Source organism: Taeniopygia guttata, chromosome 10, assembly GCF_048771995.1.
Source record: "Taeniopygia guttata chromosome 10, bTaeGut7.mat, whole genome shotgun sequence".
Classification (NCBI taxonomy): Eukaryota; Metazoa; Chordata; class Aves; order Passeriformes; family Estrildidae; genus Taeniopygia; species Taeniopygia guttata.
This window is the reverse complement of record NC_133035.1, coordinates 8,302,181-8,326,177: the sequence shown is the minus strand read 5'-3', so window position 1 is coordinate 8,326,177 and position 23,997 is coordinate 8,302,181. Positions and strand designations below refer to the sequence as shown.

Genomic DNA, 23,997 nt, shown 5'->3' with positions numbered 1-23,997 from the left:
ACAGCTATTTCAGGTGGGAGCATAAGAACTCTACATAAAAGAGTTACACAGCAGGAGAAAAGAGTTGCCATGAAAAAAGCAGAAAATGTTTATGAAAAGTTTGATTTGGCTCCTACCGCTGTGTCATATTTAATCTGTACAGTGCTACCCTGAAACACTCATTATATTCAGAAGAAGGGTAAATGTCACTGGAATTAGTTCACTATACTTGCATAGCAATTTATTTTGTTTGTTTATTGCATGCATATTCAATCAAGTACTTTTATAATGCTGATTTTAATAGCTTTTTAATAAAATTGATATATTAGGCATTGGTTGTGAAGAAAGAGATTCTGTAGGAGAAAATTGAGTTTAGTTGATTGAAGAGATATGTCTTTCCACTATATATTTGGGAAAAAAATATAGTCATTATTTTTTTGAGTTAGGTATATTAGAAGAAAAAATAAATATTAATGATACAGCATTGAAATAAGAGAGAAGTTGGAGACTAACAAATAGGCAAATCCAGGCAAAATCTGGAGAAATTCATAAAGTTTCCCTAAGTGTCAGATAGACATTGTTTGCTTTCTGGGAACAATCCAAGATGACACTTTGACAGATTCAAGATTGAATAAAAGCTGCGACTTCAGTGGACAGTAGAACAATGTCTTGATAATATCTTGTTCACATCAACATGTGTTTCCCTGTGTCACCTGTCTCCTGCCATAGCCTTTGATCTTGTCAATCAGCTTCTGTCCTAATTGTGGGTTCCTTTTGTTCAGATAAACATCTTGCAGTTTGAAAATCCCTAATGTAGCTACTGCAGCACTGAGGAGATAGTATATCTTGTGGGGGTTTCTCAGGTAGCAGCATGGCCTTGTAATACCTTTATATCCATCAGAAAAACCTGGAAGTTACTTTGTAAAATGTTGATTTACTGTTTTGGTAGGTCTTTAAAAATAGACTCTTTCTTCAAAGCTGCTGTTCTATGGGAATGTAGTGGGAAATATGAGCTGTTATCTACTGGCATGGTATTAAGTGTACAAGACCAGTATCACAAGCTGTAGTTTTGATAGATCTGAATGACAGTTTACAATCCAGTTCATAGCTCTGAGTGGTAAGAATTGCAATATTAAAAGTTTAGGTATAGATTACTGTACATCTCTATTTGCATACCTTTTAGCACCAGGCCTGCAGTTGTGGTGTTTTTTTAGAAGAAGGCTTAATAGAATTGAATAAATTCCTCCAATTATACTAAAACCAGGATATCACTCTATCTTACAAACCAGACCTTTCAAGAACGGGATATATTAATGTTTGAGAATAATAGTTAATCAGATAACAAGAAAATCCCACAGTGTTAAATCCAAAATGCCTCTACATATTGTGAAGTCAAAACATTTGAAGTGGCCTAAAATAGAGAAGTTTAAGTAGTTATTAGTCACTTTTCCCAGTACTCATTCTCAGTTACACAGACGAGTTTGCTATTTCTCTATCTGTGATGGAAAATAATTTTTTTATTGGGGTGATATTCTAAGTCAGAACACTAAAATAATATTACTGTAAAGTAATTGTTAAAGCAAGCTGGGACTTCCTGAATCAGTTTTTGCAGAGACAGCAACATCCCTTCAATAAGTCCTGCTGTGATCAGACTCCAGACCCATCTAAGGAGTCAAAAGACACAGGGGAGAGGAAGGTACTTTCCTTGTACCAAATTGTTAATTTTGCCCAGGAAGGGGAGTGGTGGTCAAGCTGCAGTAATTGATGGCTTATCTTTAGCAGCTGTGCAGATTTGGCTCAGGGGTATTTCTAAAAGCAGCCAGGGATGGATCTTCTTCAGGAAGACATGAAGAGCAACATCAATGTGAATTATGCCTGTGAAAATATTGTGAAGAACTGGAGGAAAATTTTGAAATGGGAAAAAAATGAGAGTCTTGTTATGAGGATTAATGCATACCTTTGGGCTTTATTAGTTTGCTCTATAGGTGAGTCAGAAGTTGTAGCTCTTATAAAAGACTCAAGTTCTTAATGATTAGGTAGGTAAGCTGTAAAAGAGTGCTGGAGGAAAAATTGAACTAAAGGAGATATGTAAGCATATTTTTGTGTCTGTTCATGCATTGCTAAATTTTTGAATCTGAATGGCTAGAAAACAGATGTTATTGCTGTACTGTGTGTTTTAGGCACTTAAACAAGGTTATCTCTTAGAAAACAGAAAAAGTTATTTCATTCCTGTAGTAATGTTTTTCTCAAAATACAGATTGATAAAATGTAGTATCTTGTCCCAAAGAAACTAGGAACTTGTAATTTTAGTTTCAAAAACCAGCAAGAACTCAGAACTGTCAACTGTTTGAAATGAAAGCAGTGATATAAATGTATGATTGAAGATAATAATATAGCAATGTAAACTTACTATTTTAGACAATAAGAAAGCAAAAGGAAAAGAAACATGTGTACACAGATTAAAACTAAAATTTTACTGTAGGGATGAGTGACTGGTTGCTGATCTATAGTACGTTTTGTTCTTTGCTCTGTTAGCTTAAAAAATAAATTTTCAAGAGCAACTTGAACATCAGTAAAAAGGACCCTGTGTAGGGGCATAGATTTAGTGCTACCAGAAAAAGTATCTTGGAGGTAACTCTGCTTTCTTTTGCCACTAACACAAAAAAATAGCTATATGAGGCAGTTAGATGATATTAAGTTGTATTAATCTATGAAAGGCTTAAAAAAAGTAAATCTTATGTGGCATAGTTAAATGTGGAATGCCTAGGTCAGTTAATTTTCCTTTGCAATTTTACCACATCATTAATTTCCTTTCAATGTGATTATAGTGAAGATGGACGAGTACTTCCTACAGTTCTTCATGTTTTAGTAAACTGCTACTTATTGCACAGCTTTTTAATGTTATAATTATTCTTTTTTCTATGCTGTATAATTGAGGCCTATGAAAAATTTTTAATTGAATTAAAGTTTTATAGTCTAATAATCCTTGATGAGATACCCTTCTAAAGTTCCATATCCCAGACGTATTTTCCAATAAGAATAGTGTGTCCTTCTACAAAGTGCATGAATTGACTTGAAAGCTTGTGTTGTAAAGCACCTTGTTTTCAGCTGGAAACTATTTCAGTGCAATCAGCTTCAGCTAATGAGCAGTGCTGGAACAAGGACAGGCTTTTGTAGCCCAGGTGTATGGAATATTGCTAATGTGGCTTTGACCTGATCTGCAAGACCATGGTAGCAACTGCACCAGCAGATACTCCCAAAGAACTTGTGCTGCTGCAGTAATGAGTAAGAAGTGGATAAATTCTCACAAAAAAAGTTTAGGGTATGTTGCAGACTTCCAATGAATGTTAAATTGTGCATGTTATAAATGTTACAGCACTGGAAGTGATACACTTGAAAGTACCATTCTTCTATTCTAAAAGATAGAGAAGCTGATACTCATCTTTCTTTATTCTTATCTATTTCCCTCCTGAGCTATAAAAGAATGCAGAATAAAACTCAAAATTGTAATTAGGCTTATCACATATTTGCCCAAAAATGAGCATTACTGGAATATTCTGAAAAGCACATTTAAAGGAGAAAAAAAATGATAGTACACTACCATTTTTGTGGTAGTGTACTATCCAAATATGTCTGCCTGACAGTTCCATTGGAGATTGATTTAAGCGCATGATGTTAATTTCAGCCTGACTGTTGCCAGTAGGGAGTGGAAATTGCCAAATAAAAGATGTCATAATAGAGTGTAATTATTTCAATTTTTCTTCCACAATTTGTTTCCAGTTATATTCAAAGCTGAAATTTACTTTAGCGATGAATACTTAGAAATTAATGCAGATGTTCAGGATTGCCTATTAGAAACAAATAAGGATTCAGAAGATGTCATTTTTTGGCTGTATGTGGCCACACTGCATCTGCTCTATAATTAACTGCATTATAATGAAGTCTGTAGTGAGATTAATTTTACAAGAGGTGCCATGAAAATGCAAATCATCACGACTATGTTAGAGCAATTTTAATATATTTGGCCAGCCAAATTAAGAGGGAAAACATCTATTAAGTAAAAGTGTCAGTGTAACTTTTGTTTTCAATTAAAAATCCTTAGTTTTTGATAAACCAGACTGAAGAGCCCTTGTGTGTATCTAGCCTGTGCATTCTTTTGCACATACCTGCCATTGGTTGGTAAAATCACTGCAACAAGATTGGTTATTTTTGATCCTTCTGGCTAAGAGATGTGAAAGCCTGCTGAGTTTGATGCATGGTGCATCAAAACTTTGTCCTTCTTGCTGAGCTGAGCAGGTCTGAATATTGCTATACTGATCTTAAGGTGTCTGTCTCTTGTAGTTCTCCTCATCTTGTTGTTCCTGTGGCCTGCACAGCATCGGAGACCACAGCTGGGCATTATGTTGTAGGGATGGTAAATCAGTATAATTATCAGGCTCTCTTAAGGCATTTGTCATTTGTTTTTCCACTTTTTGTTGTTCAATCACTGGGAATTTTATGCTGTTCTAATTATCAGATGTGATTCCTTTGTTTTCCAGCTTAACACTTGTGTGAAGTTCCTAATATGGTATTGTTTATGTTGTTTCCAAAAATTATGCATATGCCTGGCACGTATGTTCCTTGTGACAGTTCAGTTAGAAGGACTGGTCAATTCCCACTAGTATCTGGTGGGTTTTGTTACCCAGATTTCCTGTAAAGCACGTGTCATCAGAAGCTTTGTTCAGTATTGATAAAGCATTTTCTGACGGGTAACTAGTTTCACTAGATCTGAATAGAGAATTAACAACCATTTGTCCAAACCGGACCCATCACTGTGTCAACAGGAAGTGGACAGGTAGAAACTGCTCCTTGCTCTGTCTGTGCTGAGTTTAAGTGGCATAAGAAGTGTATTCAACTGCCTGATCTGACTGCTCTGCTCAGCAGTCTGATCACAGATTGGTGACTTCCTAAAAGTACTGTGAACCAGTTCAACTAGTTTTTGGCCCCCTCTGTCCATTATGCCTCAAAACTTAAGAATACTCTTTTCCCTACTTTTAGTTAAGGCAGAGGAAGCCATTTCTCTCTGTTCCCTCTGAATCAACCCTGACAACCGAGTCACCATCTGACCTTGAGGTTAATTATCCTGGTAATCCCTAAGGTTAATTATTATCCAGTATTTCCAGTCTAGTTAACAACTGCAGGATGGGGTGGACCAATTACTAGTATCACTTGATTGATTTACCTGAAACAAAATACTAGTTGTGAAGAGGAAAAAGGCTGGACCTGCAAACATGCAGCCTCAGAGATGAGGGCAGGGGAAGACAAGCCTCTTCATACTTAGTTTGCATCATGTGCACTCAGCTGTGCGTATCAGAGGGAGCATTTTTCTCCTCAAATAAAAGAGCACTGTTCCAAAAGTCCAAGATAATTAAACAGTACCATGTAGACCAAGGGATGGCACTGAAGTATAATATAAATATGCTGCAAAAACTTCACTTAGTAAACAGGCTTCCTTTGCAAATTTCATGTGAAGAATTTTACTGTATGATTTTTATTTTGTAGCTTAACTGGTATTGTACTAGATAGTGGCTTTTGAATTACTTAGAATCTTGCAGGAGTGGTGGAGTCTACACTAATTATTTTAACCTGTGCTTAACAGCCATTAATGGAATTAGTATTTTTCAATTTAAACCAACATTCTTCATGGATGTGGTGAAATATCTGAATGAGCCCTAATTATAATTGGCCTGTGCGAGTGTGCAAGTTCTGTGTAAGGGCAACCAAATATGCAAAAGACTGTATTTCAGAAATTGCTTGGAGTAAATGTTATTTTTTGTTTGGTGGTACTTTTTGGGGTAGAGGGGGTATTGTTTTTATGTTATGTGGCTTCTCAATAACTCCTTTAGTGCAGTAGGCAAAGACTTAGTGACTGTCTCTGTCTCACAAGGATATGCCTTTACTGAGGAAACTCATAGGTTTCTTTTTTTTCACTGTCTTGGTTTGGATTTTGTTGTTGTTTTCCGCCTCTCCTCCTGCCATTTGATGTTAAAGACCTTGTAATTCTGATTTATGTGCCACTATAACTGTATTCCTTTGCTAATGTTCTTTTATATTGTTCTTGATAATACAATGAACAGGGATTGTGTCTTTTCAAGCCAGTAAACTCTTAGCATTAACAGAACGCCCTGTAATCCAAAGGTGATATTGTGAGTTAGTGATGGATCTGACTTTGATCCACTCTTCCATAGATTTATCAGATTTCTTTTAATTATTTATTTTTATACTTTTCTGTTCTGAGTACTTCTTTTTCACTTCTTTTCTTTAGGAGAAGTGTAGACCAAGATAATGGAGGAAATTTTGCAAAAGCAAGATGGGCCAGGGCTATCCAGAAGGTAAGAACTACTCTTAAAACTACTAATGTATCGCTGTAATTTAAAAAAATTTCTCAGTGTCAAGGAGAATTTCAGTTCATGTAAGCAGGACCTGAGGATGTGACTGCCAAATTTCTGGTAGTTGAGACAATTCCTTCCATTGGTTCTTAAATCTGTGCAGTTCCCTCATCTCAGGATTTTTTTATTCTGAAACAGACAAAGGGTGAGATTTTGAGACTAAAAAAAGTCTCAGAGGAGTGATTGCAATTTGGCCATCTTACAGGTGTTGCAAATTAATCCAGATACCATGACATCGGACATATCTGTCTAAATAATTTTTGATGCTGAGGAAAATCAGTACTTCATTGATATTTAATAAAAATTGTTAAAAGAACATTTTTTTCCTAGAAAAAATCTTGTAAATTATGATACCACTGCCTCAATAGTAGTATCATAATTTAGAATTATACCATTGCCTCAGCATGCATTTTTTTATTAGGTGTGATAATCAAGGGAAATTAATATGATCACTTGGTATCAATATTGACAATATAAAAAGACCAAGTATTTTTCTTCTCTGTTGCTGTTAAACTGCAGACCACTACCTCATATCGGTCATTGGGAATTCATGTGTTGTTAGTTTTTGCCCAGTCTTCCTGCGTTGACTGTAGTGTAAAACTAATGTTGATAACTTCTGAGAAACACAGCAATTGTCTTTGGTGTGTACGGCAACCTGTGAGAAACTGAAGATTCACAGACTTCCTGTTTCATTTGTGTGTAGGCCTTTTAGAAACACTGCTTATTCTCAGGTTGTGTGCTGTAAGGTATCACTTCTGTGCTTTTATGGCACAGCCGAAGTTGTTTAGTGTAAATATGAGTCAAACCCCATCTAAAATACACCTTCATCAGTTCATTTTGAGCTATTTTTTTCCTGCTCTTTGGGGACCAAGTTCTATTTCTTTTTTACTGAATTCTCTTGAATTTATGATAATTCATAGACTGTGCCTGTGTGAAAAGAGTGACAAGGAAAATCTGTTTATACTGGGGTGTTGTGAGAAGAATACTTTTCTGGTTCATCTGATCTCAGTTTCTGCATTCAGTTCTGTCACTGGTTTGATCTTATCCTTTTTGCTGCCCAATGGTAGCTCACTGAAGGTGATGGGCAGGAAGAATCCTGCTCTCTAGTCAAACATCAGACAAGTCAAACTGTCCAGTTTTTTCTTGCAGACAGAGGTTGCAATAGCCTTAAGATAAATTCTTTTGTTAAGAGTTTTCCTTCAGTGTGTGCTTAATTGCCTAATCAGTGGGGTAAAGTTATTTCTGAGTTTAAAACTAATGCTATACAGTCAGCAACTTTTACTTGATGAATCAGCTGAATTTCGTTCAGATGTTAAAAAGTATTTGAATAGAGCAATATTAGAATTGCACTTCTTCCCACTGCTGTTCTTCAGAGTAATTTTGAGGTCAGGAATTAGAAGATGGAGAAGTTAATATGCATGAGATAGAATCCTGAGCTGTCACTGTGCTATTAAGTTGTTTTTTGTAGCAAAGTAGTCAAACTATCTTGGTGTACTGAAATAAGAGCAGATTGCTCAGCAGTTAATCTAACATCAGTATGGGACTGAAAGATGTTGGCAAAGTTATTGTGAGACTTTTAAGAATTTGAGATCAACTGGATGGGAGATGTAAACACATACCTCATGTGAAACTATTTGAAGAGGAAAATGTCTATAAATATTTAAAAGGCTAATTTAATTCCTGGGTAATTATTTAGTTTTATTTCATTACAAATTATTTTGGATAAGGTTTTTATTCTGATAAAGTTATTGTCCCTGAAATACAGTTATGTGTTTAGTCCTTTATGCTTCAACCTTTTGGGTTGCCTTGGACTTTTTTGATTTGTGTTTTCCCTCTGAAGATAAACTGGTTTTCAAAAACAGCACATTGGTATTATCTCAGCTTTAGTTTAGCACAACTGATGTGACATTAAGTGCCATTGTTTGCCCAGAAACTCCGAGAGGCATGAAGGAGGAATCTCTGCCAATGCCTAATCAAAATAGACTTTACACTTGCAAGTATTATTTGGGCTATAAAAGGCCATCGGTAAAAAGAAACCCTATGCAGCACAATAAGATCAGAAGGCTAAACAATCCTGACATATTTTGGGGAAGATACAATACTCACAGAGCCTCATAATAGAGGCATGCAAACAGATAAATGAAGCAGTTTTCCACAAAAAGCAATCTCTATATGTAGGTAACTGCTTTAAGATACTAGAACCACATGGAGGGAACTGTCTCTATCCATAAGGAGCAGGGAAAATAAATAACAACCTTTTGTAACCATGAGGGAGATTTTTAGGCATCAAAGCAGGCTTAGATAAGGAACCAATCCCTGGGAGCTTTTAAGTACAGAGGAGTAACATTTTTTGGGGTTTTTAAAATGTTATCCTTGGAGGTTTAGCGAAGTGGGTTAGCTTGGAACAGGGGGAGAGGGAATGTAATTTGCTCAGGTTGACGGCCTTCAGGTATGTCCTCACAGGTGAAACAAACATGAATTCTTACTGTAACAGAAAATCTATTTGTGGCTTAGGTTCCAGTAATATTTGGAATGTATGCTTTTAATGATAATCTATGGAAATATGAAATTGAATTAGGCTATTCTGATCAAATATGAGATGACAGTGCAGTGGTTTACCAGAGGCATTGTAGCTGATGAATATTTACTCAAACATTGACTAGATAGGAAAAGTGCCAAACTGTTTTTGGGACTATTTCTTTTTAGATAATAAATTGCCTTGGTGCATATTTGAAATAGTAATAGTTAAAACTTCTTGCAATATCTAACTGTGCTAAAAGAAAAGCTTTAGGGAAATCCTTCCCCTCTTTGAGAAGGGGGAGAAATTAAAAATTTGAGGTAAAACTTAATATCGGCAATTAATAGCTTTTTAAAAGAATGCAAAACTAGATATGGTCCTCTATTTGTGCTTCTGTTAATTGATAAAAAAAATCGAAACTATAGTTGTTTTAAAATAATCCAGTCCCAGTGTCTGGTTTCAGTTTCATGTTCACTGTATTCCAGGAACAGTGAGGCTTTTTAAATTTGCCTTGGTTTTCTAACAGTTTTGAAATCAGTGCAATGAAGTACTGACAATAATTATGAAAAGATGCACTTGAAGAGTTTTTTTCTTGTAACTCGGTGTCAGCCATGAGTACAATCAAATGGGTTTTCCCCTCTCCCCCCTCCTTCCCCAGCTGTATGTGTCACTTTGATTATATCTTTAGCTACTAATCCTTAGTGAAGTAGAGACTGTTTTGCTGCCAAAATAGATTTGAATAAATAAATGTCACCTCTCTGAGATGGATATGCTTTTTATCAAATACAAAGCATAGTAATTCATTCCTAAGGCTAATGTTAAGCAGGACACTACTCGTGTAAGTTACCTTTGTATCATTCCACAACTGTATTGTCAATAAATATTTATTGATAATATTGAGTGTTGGAGACAAAAAAAAAAAAAAAACAGTGATGTAGTGGCACTATATTGACTGATTTTATAATCTGGAGGTCAGCAGTGAGAGTGGCACAGATCTGCCTTGGTAAATCTTCCCAACATACATCATTCCTGATTTTGCACAATGAGCAAAAGATATCCATATATCACTAATTATTCAATAAAGTAAATATATTGGTGTGTTTCAAAATTGAACAAATATTAGGTAGAATTAAATATTCACTGTAGGTTGTTGTAATGCTGTTCTTTGAGATTTGTGGTGAATTACATGATGGATGCAGTGGTGATGTTCAGTATGAGAAAGCTCACTAATAGAGAAGTTATCAGCAGCTTCATTTTGTCAGCTCTATTGATTTACTGTCTTGTTCAGAAACAGAACTTGATAAACTAATACTAAAGCAGATATTACACAATGACAGCAGTGGGAATTTGAGTCTGGGAAAGCAGAAATCATTCTTTGTTTATGAGCCACAGGGCTATGAGATTAATGCCAAACTTCTCTTCAAAAGATATCAATAGGCCCAAAGAAATAATTTTTTCCTTTAAAAAGCAACTTTCAGTTGAAAAAAATTTTAACCTTGTAGTCCAAGTAATGCAAGCATGTCTTGAAATGGAAACAAACCAGTATTTCCTTTTTATAAAGTATTAATAATAGATATTTTGCATCCTGATTCAACTAAAAAGTAATTATTATGTTCAAGTGGCAATCAGCATTGGGTGAAATGACTGTCAGCAAAGAAGCTGCTTTTATTAGTTTTGTGACTTTATTTCAGAGATTAAATATTTAAACAGAAAGTGATAAACTGACAATTGGAAAACAGAAAGGAAGTGCACTCTTCAATTAAATGAGTTCATCATTAGTGCAAATTTGCCAAGCTGCATATATTTTGACAATGATTTGAATGTTAATTGGTGCATGAGGAAGCTCAAAATATACCTGATAAGTTAAAGGAATTTCTGGGATGTTTTTGCTTTATAAATCACATTTTTAATATAAATAGTATCTGAAGAAAATTACTAATTAGTTATATCAAGCAGTCCTACTTCTATAATGCAAAGAATTTTGTCTATCTCATGTCTGAACTCTGAGGTTACGTGAAGAAGGTAGAAAGGTCAGTGTGGGGCAATTGGACCAACAGTCCCAAGACCATTTCATAGTTGCCTGTACGGCTTTCAAGAAGTGGTTTTTAGAAAGTTTACTTTGACAAAAGAATAAAGGCAGAAGTTCAAGATTGAGTTACACATCAATTCTGAACAAATTTGGTTTGTTTCCTCTATTTCCTATCATTTTAGGTAATTTTTTTTTCCTTTTCCCTCTGGAATGGCATCCTCTGAAAGTTTCTCAGGGAGAAAATATTTAAAATTTTATATAATTGTGAAGAAAATAAATCAGAGGTGTCTTTTTACCTGACCAGAGTTACAATGAATTTACTTGAAGACTTATTTTAACTTAGATCTTTCTATGGGATTGAGAGTTTAGATATTCTGTGATTTACTCCCTGCCCTTCCTGCCTTAAATCAATGTGAAAGTTGAAAAGTGCTTTCTTCAATTAATTGAAGGTATTAAGTGTTACAGACCCTGGGAGAAACCTTTGTGAGTGCTCTATCGTTGTTTGAGGATTCTGCTAGGCAAGCGCAGAATCATCTGCTTATCACTGCTTTTCTCTTCAGAAAGTGAGATATAATGATTCACAATAGAAATCTAAGCTTTTATTTTTGACCACTATTATTAAAAATCAACAAACAGGAATGTAGTGTGCTCTCTTCCGCAGTTAAATTTCAGTTCTCTCCTTTGCTTCACAGGTCAAAAGGGCACCATGGTAACATATTTGTCTCTTCCTCTGTGTCCAGTAACCATGTTTTAGCATTTTGTAGGTTGTTTTTGGACTGATGTCAAATTATTTATTACTGGTTTCATTGGTAACTTGTGGCTAATTCCGTGTGTTATAGAATTATACAGCTCCTGGTGCACATTTGTAATTGAATTGTAGAGTGTTTTGTGAGCATTTGAGGGAATGCTTTAAAAAATGCTTCAAAAGATTGAAACTCAACAGAGTTCTCATCAGAGAAAGCTTACAAGTGATAATGGATGTTTCACATAAACCAGGAAAAATAAGCTAGTTAGTATTAATCAGCTGGGCTGTTCATGGGCACCATTCTGTAGAGACAAAAGCTCCCTTTTGGAATGTAGTGAAGATAAATAGGATTGTGAAGGCAAGAATGCATTCCATTAGAGAGAATTGGGATTGCTAGTTATGAGGATTGGCAGAGAACCTCTCACAGTGCAAAAAAGGGAAGCAGGCCCTAGGGTGAGGAGAGGGAAATACTGGGATAACCAGCAGTCATTTCAGTGGGAGAACTAGGATAGGAGAGAGAGCTGAGAGCAGCCAAGAATGGAGCCCTGATGAACTGAATCCTAGCACAAAGAATGACAGGTCATCCACTGAAAAGCTAATGAATTATATTGATGGAATCCAAGCAGTAGCTGGAGGGAGAAAGCCTAGGGGAGAAATGATCCAGGAGAGTAAATTGCCTTGCTTCCAGATATATTATAGAAGATGTAACTTCACAATTGTTGCAATCACTCATTTTCTTGAATCCTTGCAGCATCTGCCCTAGAGTTCCTACTTCATCACTATGCATCTTTCTTGTGATCTACCTCTTCTTACTTGTTTTCAGATTTGTAGGATTGAATGTTTTAATTTACTACCAAACAATTTTTTTTCAAGTTTGGTGGTGTCTTTTTCTAAATCTTATGTTGCTGCCACTCTTGACAAATCATGAGATGGCTCTTAATTAGCACCTGTAGTAGCGCTGTTAAATATGTCCTTAGTTTTAGGTATTTGACTTCACATTGTATTGAATGGAGATGCTGAAACTCTTCCACTGTCACTTCTGTTTCAGTGAGCTTTACCCTGTTATTGGGGTTTAACCCCAGCCAGCAACTAAACCCCACAGAGTTGCTCATTTGTTCTCCAGTGGGATGGGGCAGAGAGCCAGAGGGTAGGAGTGAGAAAACTTTGAGGCTTGAGACAAAGGCAGCCTAAAACCAGTTCCCCAATGAAAAGTGGCAACTGGGTAGATTCTTCATTTTAAAAATTTTAGCAAGGATTCTACTTTCCTAGACAAAAAACTAAAACAGTTTCTAGAATGAGCACATTCCTAGAGAATAATAATAAACAAAATAGTCATAAGGAAAGAACACAATGGGGCATTAAATTTCAGAAGTAACATATATTGTTCTTAAGTTACCTCTTCAAATACAATAAATTTCTTTAAGTGCTTGATAAACCTGAATGGGGAGAAAGCTCACTTTTCCCTCCTGGGTAAAAAAAATATAAAATGATTGTTCTTGATTTATTCTTCAGTTATTGTTGGAGTTTTGCCCCTGTATTTGCTTTTGAACTATGATCCCATCTTATGATCCTGTCTGAAATTGGGGCCAAATTTTAATTAAATTGCAGCTGTCAAGAAGCAATTGTGTTTTTACATTGGTTGCCTGTTCCCTGTTAATTGATACTTAAAAAAAAAAAAATCTTAAATGTGATTTTATATCACTTAATAGAATTCAAACTGCAAAATTTTATAAACTTAGCAAAAAAAAAAAAAAAAAAGTCTGCAAAAGTTTTAATGTAGAATAAGAAGTAGCTTTAACCATCTTAATTTCAGAATCTCCAAGGCATTTTTCAGAGTAAAACTTAAACCGGCTCACAGGTGCGTTATGAAATACAAGAGAAATACAGTACCGTTCCCCTTCTTATTGCAAACCCTCCTTTTTAGAAGGAAACGTTGGTCGTGCCAGTAAAGACAAACCATCAGCGCAGGGAAAGCAGCCGCCCGTGCGGAGCGGAGCGCCTGTCGGCCGCCCGGTGCGCGGGGGGCCCGCGGCCGGCAGGGGGCGCGCGGGGAGCGGCCAGCCCGCCCCGGGCTGCAGCGGGCCCGGCGCTGCTCCGCTCCCCGGGGCCACGGCGGGGTCCCGGAGCTGTCCCGCGGGATGGCTCTCTAATTGACGGATTGCATCGCGGAATTGACGGTTATTGCCTTCCTCTGATAAATGGGGAGATATAACCATCCCTTAAGCAAACTGGGGAGGTGATGTGGGAGAAAGATAGCTTAGTTATGTGACAGCTCTTCCAACTTTCAGGCTGAAATCCGTCATGAAATACAAACTACTTCAAAGTCGTTCTATCAGTTTTCAACTATCACCGTTCAATATAAGTATTACACAGTAGAAATAGTCAAATAATATCTAAACTAGTTATATATTATTTAATACTGGATTCATTACACAGGAGTAATGATGGAAGTTACTGAAATGTTTTCAGTGGACAGACTTCTATTTATAAGAATTCAAAGGATCATCTCAGAAAGTCATCGTCAAGTAATCCTGGAAATAGGCACAAAGAATAGCTGTTTCCTCCGTGCAGGTTTATAGTTGCCCATTAGGGTTTGGGGTGTGGTTTGGGGTTGGTGGTGATAGTGTTTTCTGTGGGTGGGTTTTCAATGTTGTTTCTCCATTAAGCTACAGGGTTTGGCTGGAATTGGGTAACAAGTTGAAACAACTCTATGCATATTGTATATGTACGTGTAATTACACATGTTTCTTCTCTTCCTTCTATGTGTGGAAGTTACTTTTTTAATGCTCTGTTTGGGAAACAGAGTAAATCGGTGTGAATCCTGAGAGTTCTTCAAGGCCAGCTTCATCAGCATGTCAGGTTATTGCCAAGTAACCACTACAATGCGTAGGACCCCCCACACACACACACAAATTACTCCTTTGTGTTAGTTTCTCAAAAACTGGTGTGGATGTTTTCTCAGTATGCACAGGAGTTTCATTCCAGTCACTGATTTACAGCTATCTGAGCTTCCAAAGCTGTGAGAACTTCAGCTACTCTACAGAATTAAAACATCTGCTCATAACTTACTCTAGAAGGTGACCAGCCTCTTATCTATGTGACAAGTGTGTGAACAGAGGTACAACGTAACTTTGTTATTTGGGTAACTTCACTTGTAAGTAATTAGTATGTATTTATACATTAAATTTCATTCTTAATTAGTCAGTATCATTACAAAGTCACTGTATATCTGGCTTGGAGAAGTTCTATATATAATTTTAACTTCAGGCAAGACGAGCCATGATGGGTTCTGAAGGTCCTTGGATTCATGTTTGCTTTTTTATTTCCTTATGAAATATCAATTGAATAATGCATCTGGTAGAGTAGAATGTCCTACTTATGATGGATTATCAAACAAGTTGAATAAGTTCAGCTTTCAGCTGAAATATTCAGCATGTGGTAACACAATAGATGAGTATAGACAGGGTCAACACTTAGGAGCTTCCTCGAAGATGCCAACATTAATCCAAGCATTCTGATTTAATGTTATTGGTAAACACCTTTTTTTATTAAATGACAAAACCTTATATTTTTCCAAAGTTCCAGTATTTACTGGTTCTACTGGCTGTAGTCTTAAGATCATTTGTTTCATCTTGCTGAAACTGATACATATTTCTAAGTGAGTGACTACTTCAGGTGGACATGCTTGAATAGGCTGCCTAGTTTTTCCTTTTTTTATCCTTACATAGGCAGTCCGGTTGATTTTGAGAGGATTCATTATTGCATCTCGTATAGTTAGGACTATAGCACTAAGTATTGATATCAGTGCAATATTTCCTATAGTGCACTTACAATAAAGTTTTATTGTATATTTGTTGGCATGCAATATAGCAGTTTTAAAGAATAAGTTTGATTCAGTTTAGAGAGAATATTGAGTAATGGCTGCAGGCTAATAACTCCTGTAAGATTTGAATAATCAAGCATTCATTCATCTGGTTCTTAACTATAAATCTAATTAATGGTCTGTTAATAGGTTGCATTTATGTCAGCAAGACATAATAAATATAATGGTCCATAATGATTTCTATAATGATACACAAAAATCCAAAATATTAATTTACAACTGTACATAAGAGATCTGATTCTAGAACTTTTCCATTTATAAATTGTACGTAAAACAGTCCCAGGATGACAGTACTAACAATAGTACAAGGATTGCAGAAAGTGAAATCTACAATCAGTAAGTTTTAACTATTATTAGAAATCGTTAAACACTCTTAATTGCTGCCTTTTACTCAACATATAAAGAAAGTAACTGAATTGCAAGATTCTCTGTTACAAATGTCAGTTCTTACAGACTATTCAGAGATACTCACTATGGCATTCCAGTCATACTGTCTCCCAAGATGAAAGAGGATAATGACATACATGTGGGTTTATGCCTGTACACATGTTTTGTGAAACATTTACACTCTGGCTGTGTGTATGCATTGTAGAATGGTTTTATATAGGCTCATTCTGGATGCATTATAGTAGTCCTTCATATGTCAGTTTTAAATATATTTTCAATACGTGTGAGGTTGCATGTGGCCTTACACTACTAAACCTGTTAACATTTGAAAAAACACCTGATGTATTCTGTGCAGGATAATTTAGTAACTGCATGCACAATAGTAATCCATTCTGCTATTTGAAGTGTAGTAAATAAATGGCAGAGTACTACTGCCTAGGTGTTAAGTGGGGACATATAAGTGCTTTTCGTGGGAAGTGAGCGATACATTTCTTATTATGAGGCGCACCCTCAAATTATTGTGGAATGATAGCAGATTTATTTAGCAGATTCATTACAAATATTACCAGCTGTTGATGAAAGCAGTGCTGTAAGAAGTAGCTACACAATCCTTTCTGTGGGTCATGTCAGACTGCTAACTAGAAGGTTGGGGTGGAACAGGGCCCTGCCAGGCAGGAGATGCTGTATCCCATTGTCCCCTTGCGGGCAGGGATGCGCACCTGGCAGCTCCCGAGGCGCTGCATGTGTCGTTCTGTGAGCAGGGCTGCTCCTGCGTGGCTCTGCGAGCAGAGGGGCTGCCCGCCGCGCAGGAGGGCTGCGCCTATTGCAGCGCTGCTGCATTCGGGAGCAGCGGCAGGAGCAAACGGCAGCGGGGCACGTTCCCGGCACCAACAGCCCCGGGATGATTACTGTTCTCTCGTGTCGATGTTGGTTTTGAGCCGGAGTAGGACGCTGACTCCTGCTCTGCTATTCCAGAGGAGAAACAACCCTGAGCTGCAGAATGAATTAGTAGCTAACATCACGATTACTCTTAGCGATTAGCGCAAGTTGTAGGAGGGAGGAAAATGGGAGAGGAAGGAAAAAAATCCCCTTTTAATGCTGCCTAGGGAATACCGTGGAATTTAGAACAGATACCGTTGCAGACTAGCAGCATGCCTGACTGCACTTGACTTGAATCGCTGGGAAGCAGCCTCATGTTGTATCATTTAAGGCTGAAGGAAGAACGGCAAAATAGTAATGGATTTGTGTACAGTGTTTCTGCGTAAATGGAAAATAATATAAAGATGGTGGTATGTAATTTGTATTTTATTTTTAAGAAGAATTTAATCCAGGTATGTATGCTCTTTGTATTTTTGTCTAGTCTGCATACACTTTTCGGCTTCCTTTGTTTCCTTTGCTTATTTTCATTCTGAATGTACCTCCTGCTGTTCTTCCTAATGCAATGCATTGATTTCTAACTGATTTGCTTTCTAATGCTATAATGTTGATGAAACTGTCTGGGCTTCTGGAATTAACACTTCATTAAAAACTGGAGGAGGTTATTTTGTATGGTTGGTAACTTTACAGTGTAAGTTGAGTAAGACAGTATGGTGTTGGATTTTTCAATGAGTTGGTATGTTTAAATTGATATAAAAATAGAAACAAAATCATTATATGAATATGCAGTGAAAATACAGTATGTTTTGCTTATTTATGTCAGTACCTTTCTCCTAAGTTGTGACAGGATTAGTAATAAATTGAGCTTTACGGATGCTTATGTATTTCTGGGTCTTGATTAATCTCCAAGATGAACACCCTGCAGCTTTCTTTTGAAGAGGCAGCTTGCTTAGACTACATGTTTGATTCGGTTCCACAGCTAAATCTATGTCTTAGAGTGCCCTTTATTATGTACTCCAAGCCACAATCTAAAAAACCACCATAATTATTTCATACATTTTTGTCCATCATTTTAAAAGATAAAATTAGTATTTTTCCTCCTGCAATTTCAGAGGCCAATAGTAGCTGAAACTAATTTCTTACTATGAGACTGATGGTTCATTTTGCTTTAAGAGGAAGAATTATGCAAATATAAAAACATGACTGCATTGTTTATCCCTCACCTTTCTTCAGTCACCTGCCTCCTTTTGCACTTTCTTATCAATATATTCTTTCAGCTGACGTGTAATAAGTGAAATAGAACACAAGGCTATGTGCCCTTAAACTAAGGACACTGATAGTTGTCTTATGTCTAGTAAAAATGTATCAAAACACTTAATGCTTATTTGATTTTTCATTAGTCTTGAAATATCTTAAAACATTCTGTTGCAATTGTAATTTCAATGCAGTCTAGTTAGAAGTAAGATTTTTTAATAAAATGTTGATCTAAAATGGTCTAATACTAGTTCTAGCATCATAATACTGTTGTTAACCCCTGGCTGGCAGGACCTCTTACGCCTTAAAAACATTTAATTGGAGTAACATCAGTTGCTGTTTGATGTGAAAATAAGCTGTCTGTGAAGTTGTACCTATTTTTCACAGAGAGGGTGACACTATACTTGTTTCCTGTTGGTGATTATGTAAAATAGATTCCTTTCTTTAGTGTAATACACAACTATGATCTAGTAATAGAAAATGTAAGGTTATTTGACACATACAAGTGTTCTAAAAGTCAGTGCTAAATCTTACCGTCTAAATCAACAAACATAATGAGAAAAGCAGTGAGAGAATGCTGTTAAGTCTAAAAGCACTAAGATGAATGAAGAGTAGAATTTAAGGTTTAAAGCATGTTTCATTCATCACAAATTCATTTTGTAAGGAATATAATGCTAGGAATTATGATTATGAATTAAGATTAGCTGTCATCTCAAAGAAAAAAGCCATGATGCAAGATAAATGACGGTTCTGTAAGGTGAATGTGCACAACTTAGAGATTTGCATGAAAGATTTCTGTCACTATACCATTTGCTTGATCCTCCAGTGATGTCAGCACATTATCATAATGACTATATGTTACTCTGAAAACACTTAGGAAATCTCAGGTAAAGTACTGGGATTGCAGAGTGTTACACAGTAGGAGAATACTCATACCTCAGAATATCTCCCAATTCACTAAAGCATCAATGAGGACTGAAAATTCCAAATTTTCCTTTTTCCTTTCCAAATTTTCCTCCAGTGTAACGAAAATGCAGGAAGAATGTAGTATTAATAGCTTCTGCCTTGTGAGGCCATTACAGCTCTGAAGCCTAAAAATTCTTTGGCACCTAAGAAGGTTGTTACTCTGGTTTTGTTTTTTTCATTTGTGTCGTTCACTTAGGTTGAAAAGCAGAGGTTCTTGCTTTCAGGTGCAAATATGAGTATCACACTTATCAGTATATGAAGCAAAGACAGCAGAGGGGTTCTTTAATAAAGTTTTTGCAGCAAATTTAGAAACATGTTTAATGTCTACCATCCTTATCAGTGAATGTGCTTCAGGTGTTAAGCATGTCTGCGTCTGCCTACTCATCCTAATGTATGTTGTTATCAACAGTACTTGTAGTCATTTGTGCTTGTGGTATTTTTCAAATCAAATATCACAGATGTTTGCTACCATTTTTCAAATTTCACTTCATCAAAAGCTTCCCTTTTCATAACTTTTTGTTTGAAAAGTTTGATGTTACTATTAGTTTAATAGGTTTTAGAAAATATGTAAAATCTCTGTGTGCAGAGGAATGGAATCCAGAGGGCTTACTTTGCCCATATAAAGTTGTTCTCTTACTTGTAAGTAGTTAAAATTCCCCCAAACCCTAAGGAAAGAAAAAAATCAAAGCTGTAGAGTGATGTAGTACACATGTGGTCACTGAGTTCATGGTAAACTGTCCAACAGAAATCTAATTTAGGGCAGTGTGTTGCCCATTCCAAGGCTCAGGCCAGTACAGTTGGAGGGTTAAAATTCTTATCTGAAAGAAAATGGGGTGGGGTTTTTTGTTGTTTTTTAAATTATATTTTCTGATGGGATTATTATCCTGAAAAGTTGCTGAAATTTTTCAAGTTTTAGTATTAAAAGAAGCGTAGAGTACACTAAGTATACTGCAAATACAGTCTCTGCATCTATGTTATGCTTCAGTGTAAATTAAATCACTTGGGTTCCCAGGGTATAATGTTCAAAAGACCCTCTATTAAAACACAGGCAAAACTAGGGACAGAACTGAGATTAAGTAAAAATGCATGTTGATACATTCTATTTTTTTTAAAGTCATGAGATAGGTTCTGATTATTATACAGTAGCTCTTTTATTTATGGCAATCTGACATAATAGTAAGCTGGTAATAGTCTAACAAAGCTAATATGTCCAGTACTGACTTAGTTATGCAAAAATCTCCATACAGTCAGCAAATAACTTTTTCCTCCCCATGTTTTCCATTCCTTTAGTAGTCTGCATTTAAATAGAAATGAACTATTAGGTGAAATTCTATCTTAGCAGTTTTTGTACTGACTAAAAACAAGTTTTTATATAGGACAGCATATATCATGTATACAGCTGTAAGAGGGGGAAAAGGTCATTATTACGACCTACTACAGTGTAATTTTTTTTTATTTTTTTTTAAGTTAAAATGTCAAGGAAACCACTACAAAGATTAAAGAGAAAGAGGTCAGTACGTTTAGTCAAATAACATTTAAACTGTTATCCAAATCATCTCCAGTCACCTACATTATTGATGGGCTCTCCAAATGGGCCCCATTTTACCTTTAGAATCTGTTCTGTAGCTTTTTACACCTCAGTAGTAATCTACTGTATTTGGCACATCTCTTCCTCTGTTTTCAATCTAGTCATGGGCATTGACCTTTAAGAACAGTTGTTTCAATTACAACTTTTCATGTTTGTAATGTAAATACCACACTATAGATTTGTTCCTAAAGAAAGAGTGTGATGCAGAATAGACATGAATGACCAGTCTTGCAGTATGACTGTTAAATTTTTAGGTTGGAAGAATCTGTAGTGTACCCCATGAATAGATGTGCATCCTCCTCAGGACAGCAGTAGGCCTTGTAGGTTAAAAAATAGGCAGATTATAAGCTCTTAAGATTGGGGTTTGATTCAGCAGTTTGGTGGTTAGTTTTACTTTTTACGTTCTCATAAATAGAGAAGGCAACACATTCTGAGAGCGGTTAGATATGCATAAATAGCAGGATCTATAAAGAGATATTACCAGGTAAATAAGCAGATATAGTAAACTTTCCAAGTAATTTTGAAGAATAAGAGTAACTTCCTAGCCAAAGGGTGAGAGTGCTGATAGCGCTCCACGCTGGATTCACCGCATCCATGTGTGAATGTTGGAGGGGCTGAAGGGATAGGCAAAAGTCTGCTGCTGTGAAAACCTGAGGAATTCTTGGAGCAAAGAGTAGTTACCCAAAAGAGAAAGCAGGTCTCTTCATTGTTCCCATCCCTACTCTGGCCAGGGTCTTCAGGCAGGTCATCCTTGTAGCATATGCAGTGTTAAGAAAAGTGTCATTTTACCTTGAGATTCACAAATTAAAAATGCTAGTCGTTTAGACTGCAGGGAGGATTTAGGAATAATATAAAGGACCAGATAAATGCTCTAAATTAAGTTCTTCTGTATTAGGTCATTTGAGATTATTGTCAATATAGTGTTCTTGTTATAGTAAATTAATGAAGCGATGTGGAGTGTACACTGTAATGCTTGTCAAAAGAAGGGAGCATAGGTTTCACCCAGCAGACCTGGGCTGAGGGCAAGTACACTTATGACAAGATAACCTTAATCCCAGGCAAGCATAAGACTGGTAAAAGACCATAATTAATAAGTCTGTATATCTGAATTCTTGATCCCTTATGTTCCTGATGGTAAGAGAACCTCTCTTAGTCTCAGTTTCTGCAGATGCAGGGTAGACTGTTTGCACTTTTTTTCTTTTGCTATGTTTAATTAATTAATTTCTGATGAATATTTTGCATATCACAAAAATATGTTTCTGTCTATAGACTCTGGTGACTATTTTGGCAGCAATACAGACTGGTATTGCTGCAGATGAAGAATTCTTGGTTTTGTTTTGGTTCCCCCTACCATCTTGGTGTTGTCAACATGAACTGTCATAGGGTATTTGTAGAGAGAAACTGCACTTCAGTCTCACCTTCTTGCCTGCCCCCTTTCAATACACACAGACCCCTTTAGTTGATTAATAGTGTGAAGGTTAAGCGAGGCTATGGTTCTGCCTGGCTCTTGCTTTATAAGAGGACAGTCTGCATCCAAAAAGCTACTTCTTACTGGAGAGAGCTGCTGCTCTGTAGCTTCATTTACTAGCGTCTGAACAGAAGCTGAGCAGTGATCTAGCTATTCTATTTAAATACCAAAATTATATTTTTAAGATGATTCACCTGTCTTTTTTTTTGTAAAAATAAAGAGCTGGATTTGTTAAAATAGTTTTTTGAAATGGGGGTCTGATGTTCAGATATGTAACTAAAATACTCTGTTTGCATTATTTAAAAAGCTATCATTTTTAACTCTGCCCACTCCTCCCCCCTTCTACCTGACACATTAGTTTTAGATTTGGAAGAAGATACTTTATAAATGATGCTTCCAACTGACATTTTTATTTTGGCAATGCTTTGTTATCAATAAATCCAGTTGAATATGCTTGAAACTGGTCTACATTATGTGTTCACCATCACGTTGATTGACAAAGTTATTTTCAGACTTGCTATGGGTCAAAAGTTGATGGATGTGTCAGTTTGTCCTTTCTTTATAGAAGGACCCCATTAAGAATTTATTTTAGTTCTAGTCTCATAATCCATAATGCTTTCCAGTTTCTTGCTCTATTACCATCTAGCATAAAGGCCATACCTCACTGCTGTAACATTTCAACATGAATCCTTATACTTAGAATGAGTTGAATTTCAGCATAAATACTGTTTTCATTCAATAAATAAGCAAAGTAAGAATTTAAAAAATTAGGTCATAATGGTTGATCCAGAGACCTGGATAAAATGAGAAAGTCTCCAAATGAGAACTCACAGCTCATTCAAATGATTGACTTTGTTCTATGTGCTTCTTGAGAAACCCATCTTATGAAGTTTTAACTTTACGTTGATTTAAAATGTGAAGAACAACCCATGCAAATCTTTACAGAAAGAAATGGATGAGACCTGTAATGACTCAACTTGATTCCATGTGTAGACTTACTATTGTAGAAAATTAGTTTTTGACAGAGCAATGGTAGGCTGTAAACTGATTAACAGATCATATGACTAATACAGCTGAGATGGAATAGAACTCGCATGAGAGAACATAAATCTGCTCCATTTAGCAGATCTCCCTGTGTCTGTAACAGACAGCTTTTAATTCACTATGGCGTTGTCAGAAACTGGGTTTAAATAAATTCAGTTCTGAATGTTCCGCTATTTGTAATACTTTCAGCTAACTCTGATAAAAAGCCATGGTTAAACACTGGATAAAACACACACACACATATATATGTGTGTGTATGGCTTGCTATGAAATCAAGATTCTTCTGCAGAGAAGCATTAAACTTTATTTAAAGTGAATGGAAAATGTTCCAGATTCCAGTGACAACTTTATTATTTCTTGATGCTTTTGAGATTGAGGCAGGAAACAAGCCTTCTGGCTTGTCTATACAATGTTGATTTGAAGTCATTTGAAGCATGTCCAAGTCATCTAAGTGAAATTTATATAAGAGAGCATTTAAAAATCTGTGACTATGTGGGCAAAGGAGGTAGGCAATCATGCTTCAGATCTTGTTCAATAAATGGTTACAAGCATTCAGTGTAAGAGCTGAATGGTTAACAAGTGCTTCTACATCCAGAAACGTGCCTTTGACGTTGAAAAGTGTCCCAAGATGGTTCCTTTCTCTACTAATAATATGTGAAAACAAGGCAGCCTTGGCTCTAGTGAAACTTCTCAATATTCTGAGAGATGTCATTTGCATTCCTTGAAAATTGCATGTAGTGTCATTGGCCATTCTTTTGCTTCCAAATATTGCTTGCTCTTAATTCACTCCTGATACTTTAGGCATGAATGTATAAGAAAAAGAGGCAAGGAC

General features: G+C 36.2%; 1 protein-coding gene across 7 annotated transcripts in view; it reads left to right on the top strand.

The window, feature by feature from the left end:
- The window catches only part of UNC13C (unc-13 homolog C), a 165,084-nt gene that overhangs the window by 18,275 nt on the left and 122,812 nt on the right, over window positions 1-23,997 (top strand). For 4 of the 7 annotated variants that reach the window (XM_072933702.1, XM_072933704.1, XM_072933705.1 and 1 more), the window contains one exon: window positions 6,284-6,350. In XM_072933702.1, the coding sequence (XP_072789803.1) occupies window positions 6,284-6,350 (67 nt within the window). Of the gene's footprint in view, window positions 1-6,283; window positions 6,351-16,608; window positions 17,301-23,997 lie in introns of those variants that run through there. The other 3 variants (XM_072933703.1, XM_072933701.1, XM_030281081.4) reach the window with 3 other exon arrangements.